This window comes from Priapulus caudatus, unplaced genomic scaffold (genome assembly GCF_000485595.1).
Source record: "Priapulus caudatus unplaced genomic scaffold, Priapulus_caudatus-5.0.1 Scaffold132, whole genome shotgun sequence".
Classification (NCBI taxonomy): domain Eukaryota; kingdom Metazoa; phylum Priapulida; class Priapulimorpha; order Priapulimorphida; family Priapulidae; genus Priapulus; species Priapulus caudatus.
The window spans coordinates 246,060-253,327 of NW_014577193.1; the positions used below are offsets into that span (position 1 = coordinate 246,060).

Genomic DNA, 7,268 nt, shown 5'->3' on the forward strand with positions numbered 1-7,268 from the left:
CGATTTGATATGGGAGGATACGTTCTAAAATGTCAAACGTTCAATGCATCGATATGATTGTTCAATTGAACAGTCGTTTAATCATCTCGAACGTTTAATGCATCGATTGATTGTTCAATTGAACAGTCAATTTTAATCATTCAAACGTTCAATTGATCGATTGATATGTTCACTTGAACAGTCATAAATCATTGTAAACGTTCCAATGATCATTTATTGTTCAATTTGAACAGTCAATTTAATCATTAAACGTTTCATTGATCGAATTATTGTTTCATTGAACAGTCGTTAATTTAGTCAAACGTTCAATTGAGCAATTAAATAACGAATTGCCATTGAATCCCGAATTTACGCATTTGACGAATTGACGATAATTGACAAATCAAGCGCGAATTTACGTGTCTGCTACCCGCCTGTACGGCGCGTGTATCTCCGTTGTACACCGCGTGTACGTGCGTGACCGCGTGCCACGTGCGTGTACCAGCCTGTACGTGCGTTACCCGTGTACGTGTGTGTATCTGCGTGTACTTGCGTCGCTTACCCGCGTGTACGTAGCGTGCTACCAGCGTGTAAGACACGTCACGTATACCAGCGTACACAGTACACAGCGGGGTACACGCACTTACACGCACAGTGCACGCGGGTACACGAGGTATCACGCACGTACACGCACGTACACGCGGGTACACCCAGATACACGCACATACACGCACTACACAGCGGGTACCGCCACGTACACGCACCTACACGCAGTAGACGCACCCGGCCCCCCACTCCGAAGGTCGGAGGGACGCATGCGCCTTCCAAAATCTCCGGTAAGGGGTAGTTTTCGCCGGACAAACAATCGCGCCCAAAAGAATTGTAAAAAGGGGGTGTATTTGAATTTTCACCAGATATTCTTTAAAAAGGGTGTTTTCCTCTCTCTCGTTTCATCTTGAATATCCATAGAAACTTTATCAAATCCCGGGATCAAATTCCTGAAATTCCTGCCTAGTTTGAAAGCTTCATTAGGATTATTTATTTGAAAGGAAAAATATTGCCCCCTAGTTCCCCTCAATCACTGAACTCTACTACTAGCGTAGACTGTTCGACAGTTCACACACGCACGCACTAACGTCACTACGTTTGAATGAGAGCTCACCTGAGATACGGGGACTTGAGCAAGTGTTCGGATTTAGGGCGTCCTCCAAGCAGGAAAAAAGCCCGCAAAAAGCCGCAAATAAGGGTTTCAGAAATTTTAGCATCTGAGGTCTTTCAAGCAGCCGAACGAGCAATGCGTACCCTAACACTAACCACCTGAGTGGGGGGGGGGCGAGAGACGACACGTACACGCAGCGTCCTAGCCAGGTACACGCACGTACACGCGCGGTACACCCACGCTGCAGGACACGCACTACACGCACTACCACGCGGTACATGCACGTACATGGGTACACGCACTTACTGTGGAAACGCCGCCATGCGTTCCTAGCAACGTACGTGCTACCGCGCCTTCCTATCCTCTGAATGCTGCCAGTAGGTATACGTTTGATTTTGCAAACGAGCCTCGGGCAATTAGCTCGCATTGACGAGCCTCACAATTCTCGATAGACGAGCCTCGGCAAATTCTCCATTCCATGATTAATACTCTATTCAAGTATTCGTGCCTTTTGCAGTTTGTCAATTCAGTCAAATTCTCAAATCGTCAATTCGCGATTCAATTTGCATTCGTTATTTAATTGCTCAGATCTAACGTTGAAACTTACACGACTGTTCAATGAACAATCAATCATCAATTTGAACAATCTATCGATCAATCAACGTCTTTAATGTTAAATTGACTGTTCAATTGACAATCAATCGATCAATTAAACGTTTGAATTGAATTAAATTGAACGTTCAATTAAACAATCAATCGATCAATTGAACGTTTGAATTTTGACACATATCCCCTCCCATATATTGACGCAGTAACTTAGGAAAACACTCAGCAGGATGAAGAACTGATTGATGTGTAAATATTTAAATCTAAATATATATTAGTTATACCTCGAGTTATAGTTATAGCAATTTATTATCTAATAAAAACGCCAAAGATTCTATTTAAAAAGCCTTCATTGCCTCATGAAAGAGTGTCCTCGCTATAAAGTAACACTTATAATGATATTTCGATTGACGAATAGATGGAGATATGTGTGCGACATTACTGCAAGCCGGCCGTTTTAATGATCGCCACTTTTAATTTAGAAAGCACATGCATGCCTACCAATCCCTTCAACCTAGGTGCCTATATATAGGATCTCTCCGGGGTAATTGTCCGGGGGTTGATTGTCCGGGGGGTATTTGTCCTAGAACCGGCTCCACCTACATTCTGATGTATCGATTGGCTAGCTAACGGGATAACAGTATGACTAGGCAATATATTCATTACAGCATGGAACAAATTAATGCTACTGATACAAAACATCACCGGTTTTATTTTTGTAGGCCAAGTATAATATTATATACAGCTAATGAGTATCCATTTTCGAAGGCAATTTCATTTAAAGGAATCACAGTTCGAAAAACATTTATAATAATGGAACGCTACAAAGATGCGCTTCACTGCTCCTGGTTACAAAAACGTTAGCACCGCAGCCATAGTAGACAGTCATTGCTGTATCTAACAACACAGAATATAACAACAGTGCTCAGCATCTCACAAACACATCTTTACTGCCATTGAACATCTAAACGTATCAGTTAATAAAATTCAGATCATGATACGAGATGAAAATGTGTATCGTGAAAAATATACACTGTATATAACAATGATTACAAACATTAAGAGAACTATCTCAAAATGCCACTGCAATGTTAATATGAACACCACCAATTAAGGCAAAATGTGTACTATCAGTAATATAAAGAATAAACAACCTCAAATTACTCCTAGTAATATGTACTATTCTGCTAATACTGTATAATGAGAAAGGTTTCATCGTATGAGTTGCACTATAATAAAAAGTAGGAAAGTATGCAAATAGAGAACTCACGGTCACAGTATTACAAGTTAAGAAATACAGTGGCAATGACAGCTTGATGCATATAGCATTGCCTAAATCTCTCCTTTTACATTTCATATAAACCAGTACAGCTGATGACCTTACAGGTAAGGCATTGTGACTTGATTGAACTTCATGCAAGTTGTCATGTATTAGTGATTGCCCCCCAACAATATGACAACCAAGTTCAACAGATACTCAGTCACTCTGATTATGCATTCACATTAAAGTGAAGGTTGTTCCATTGAGAACGCACCTTAGTAGGGCATTCCATGCATGTCTATGTTACTTAAACACTAGTAATCTAGTTGTCACATCACGATTACCACATACCTAGTCAAACTCACGATGTCGACACCCTGCAACGTCATCGCCCATTAACCCGAATACATGTCGATTCAAGATGGAATAGATGAAATTATACTAAAAAGTAGCCCGAACTTTCGCATATCTGAGAAAGCTTCACACAGAGCTTGTTATGGTAGTATATATATAGAATTTCAGTAGAGTGTATCAGTGTAGTAGCAATAGAAGCTGCATTCTACTTGATCTGTGCAGCCATCTCCCAGCAGAAGACATCTTCACCTTTCTGGTCCCTGAGCTCCCATTTAACAATGCACTTCACCTGTAGACATTAGTAACAAACATACTTGTACTATACTTTGTTATGTATGTAACTACATAAATGTCAAAGCTCTGACTGGCTACAGTGAATTTGCAATTGGCAAAGCAAAATATATTTATATACAATTTAAACTTTATGACCTAGAATGGAAAGAAAACCATATAATGATTGACATTACAACTTCTAGTTAATCTGGGAAATAGCATTTTAGAACATGGCTATATTAAAAACTGATCATAATAAGTCAAACGTGATTTTCTCTTGGATGCCAATATCTCCCCCTCTCTTTCTCCCTTAATCTTGCTATTTTTGAAACCAGCTTACACTTGGGTAGACCTTCAATACGGGCAGAACAGCAGTGTAGGTGTATGGGGTTCCACTTGCTAGTGGACAGGTGAGTCCTGAATTCTGGCAAGCATCAACAACGGGCGGAGGGAATGGAATGGGAACACCAGCAATGACGCCGTGTACTACAACCTTGCCCTTGGCCATAACTTGTTCTATGAGACAATGAGGTTACAGAAAAAAGAAATTAGTTAGTATCAAATATAATTTTATCACCATTAGATGCCAGCAAATGTTATTTTAATTGTTTTGAATTCATTTGTATTATTAGGGAATAGTTTGGGATAATATCCCATTTAAAAAATAAAAGCACACTACTGTTAGATGCTTACTTGGTATAAATGTCACCTTGATAGAAACATTGGAGCCTCGCTCTAGAACGCAGATATTTCCCTTGCAGGGAGTTACATCAACAGACTTAATTTGAGCCTGAGAGCCTAGATGAAAGTAAACAGTAAAGCAACAAATATAGCACAAACTACTGAAACTAGACCAGTATAACACATCAGACTATATGTGGCACTATACCTACTGGAATATCCGTAGTTATCCATATTTCCATATCAGATGACCTCTGCATACAATACAGGCAGTGTTCATATCAACAGAAGCATAGCTAACTCAGTTTGCTGTGGGGGGGATGAGAAGCCATACACAGGTTTGTTCTCAGCAGTTGACCTTGGGCAATTCACAATTTACCAAGTAACATAGTATATAAATTGGTCTGGCACCTCCCTTCCCACCTGCTAAACTACGGCAAAAATTAATGCGCATTTTATGCTTTTTCATGCAGACCTTAAAACTAGGACACGCGGTTTACGACTTCATGCATCCCTAAGACCCATAATCACCCACACAACTTTTAGTTTTTATCCACTCAGTTAAACACACAAGGAGCATGTCTTTCAACTAACATATGAAGAAAAAATACTCATTTTATAAAGCATTAAGGTTCTAGGAATTTTATATGAATGCATGGCCCAAAGTAACCCCAATTCTTTGCTCCCACATGCACAAATACTACTGCTAACATTGAATGTGTATGATTAGTTTGTAAAAACATTTCACGTGCATACTTTCCCTGTCAGTAAGTTACTTTGGCTATTATATAGTGTAACACGGGAAATTACCCACTTTTTTTTTTTATTTACCACTACCACCCGCCGACAACCAGCCACCCCGCACCGCGGCAGACACCCAGCACTGTTAAATACTGATACACGCTACCTGTATTAGAGTTATGTTAGAACACCATGCTTTATTATCGAGCACCAAGGTGGGGGATACAGGTATAAGCCAACTCACCGAGGTAAGAAGAAGGCCTACTGCGCCGCATGGCAGCTGCTTAATATCAAGCCTTCCTATCGTTTGACACCAGTGGCGGTCGGCGGGTAAACAAACGCTCAGGTGTTTGTTGTTTTTATTATAACAACAGTCGTGTTGTGACATCCTTCTCTTTATAAATAACGCACGTCCCAACCGATGTACACGGTGATATAGATGCCAATAAACGTGAGAGTTAATAATTGAGAAAAATAGATGAATGGCTCTCATGCATTATCAACCAAATTATAAATAAAATACAACAGCGATTTAGCCTTCTTAGCAATACTATACTAAAGATCTTATATTGACATCGTTACTTATGCGATTAATGTCACTACGCACATCACCAATTACATATTTAACAGGTGATAGCTTCTTTGCTAAATCTACTCGTTTCCCCATAACGCTGTTGGTTTGCTTGACCGTGCCGCGCCGGATCTGGTTCTGGCTGGACTGATGGACGTCATTGTGGTGGTGCGCCGGAAATGGCTGCCCTGTTCCTCTACGTGTGCGCGTGGCTCAGGTAGGCTCAGCTGGTCTGGTCGCTAACAGCTGACAGGACTCTCCAGCTCGGCTCTGCACGGTTTGAACAGGCAGGCTCTCCGATTGTCTCGGCGCTCTCTGTAGCCCGGTGACTTCTGTAAGTTGCTGGTGCAGCACGAGGTTCGCCGCTCCTCTCTGCTGATCGCCTCAAATGGACACGGTTTCTACGATACAGTCCGAGTGTTTGGTCTGTTCAACACGTATCTCGCGCCAACAGGCCATCACCTTGATGTGCTATACGACGAACCCCTTAACCCATTTCTTTCGTTCCCCTGGGCCAGGCTGCTACCCCGACTGCATCACTCTGGTCGACAACTCTGCTTTAGGATCTTTTGCAGAACTTATCTAATAACAATCTGCTGCCGGTGTGCTATTAGCAGGCGTGAGCCTCTCCCTTCCTCGCAGTCAATGCCAGTAGACCTCGGGGGCATTGCGTAGAAGCTGCAGTGGTGGTAGCAACGTCTTTGTAACGCCTACGCACAGATTCTGCTGTGCTGGCGACGATCCTACTCCCTGGTTGGAGTGTTCGCTGAAGTCCAGAAAGGCCAGGAAAGGATCAGATTTTGCCATCTTCGACTTCATAATTAGATTCCTTGATCGGTCCTTCCCGCATTTTCCACTTTAGCCGGTTGTCCTCTGGGCGGATATCGAGGAGATGAGGTGTTATGCTCAAACCCACTCCGTGCTAAAGTTTCGCGAACAACATCACACGAAAACCTGTGGGCCGTTGTCATCCACGACAGAATCCGGTATGCGTGTCGTGAAAACTGTGCTTTAGCTTCGTGACAACCCGTTTTCTGCTCTGGTATCCCTCAGATAATCTACCTCAATAAAGTTTGGATAGTAATCGCGCAGTGACCGAGGTAATTCAACCCATGCGATATAGCACAGATCTGTTGCCACTGTAAGGGCCCATGCCCTACGCAGGCACCATGCATGGTGGCGACTAACGTCTCCTTCTGGCTGCTTCTGGGCATCGAGTTGGCAAGATTTCAGCATGCAACCATGAAATCGGCGAATTCCGAATTCATTGCTGGCAATACAGGCACTCTCTTAGCCCGCTCAGAAGCTCAATGCGCAACATGTGAGCTGTGTATCTGGGTCCATCATTTGCCGCTTCCCTCAATTGAGTTAAGGAATTCCACGCGGTCACCTTCAAGATGATTCGTTGTGCACCGACCACTGTCCTCTAGACTAAACTAAGTGCTTGATATCGTCTCGGCACAGCATCTTCTGTCCGGGCCACCCCTCGAAACAGTAGACCCTTTAACGCACTCAAGTCCGCGGTTGCCAGTAGGCAAGCACGGATTGTTCGAGTTTAGCGTGTGCTGGAAATTGGGCAGGGTTATCAAGCACATGACAATGTCAGTAACTTCTTCGAACGCTATCCAGTTCAGGATCTCCTG

At 42.6% G+C, this 7,268-nt stretch overlaps 1 protein-coding gene and 1 long non-coding RNA gene across 2 annotated transcripts in view; one reads left to right on the forward strand and one right to left on the reverse strand.

Annotated features, from left to right (window-relative positions):
• LOC106805902 overlaps positions 1-6,156 on the forward strand; it is a 9,438-nt gene extending 3,282 nt beyond the window's left edge. Inside the window, exons 2-3 of the long non-coding RNA XR_001393480.1 lie at positions 567-569; positions 6,144-6,156. This is a non-coding gene — a long non-coding RNA (uncharacterized LOC106805902). The remainder of the gene's footprint in view (positions 1-566; positions 570-6,143) is intronic.
• Positions 2,428-4,584, reverse strand: LOC106805901 (epididymal secretory protein E1-like). Its single transcript, XM_014807670.1, has 4 exons — positions 4,526-4,584; positions 4,326-4,430; positions 3,973-4,148; positions 2,428-3,648 (listed from the first exon to the last, which is right to left on the reverse strand). Exons 1-4 carry the CDS (start codon positions 4,545-4,547, stop codon positions 3,565-3,567), a joined length of 387 nt encoding a protein of 128 aa, XP_014663156.1. The 5' UTR covers positions 4,548-4,584; the 3' UTR covers positions 2,428-3,564.
• Positions 6,157-7,268: the final 1,112 nt, after the last annotated feature.

Coding starts and splice junctions, on each gene's coding strand:
- LOC106805901 (XM_014807670.1), bottom strand. CDS start 4,547: ATGGATAACTACGGATATTCCA. Junction 4,431..4,525: donor GGATAACTACGGATATTCCA/GTAGGTATAGTG, acceptor ACTTTCATCTAG/GCTCTCAGGCTCAAATTAAG. Junction 4,149..4,325: donor CAAGGTGACATTTATACCAA/GTAAGCATCTAA, acceptor ATTGTCTCATAG/AACAAGTTATGGCCAAGGGC.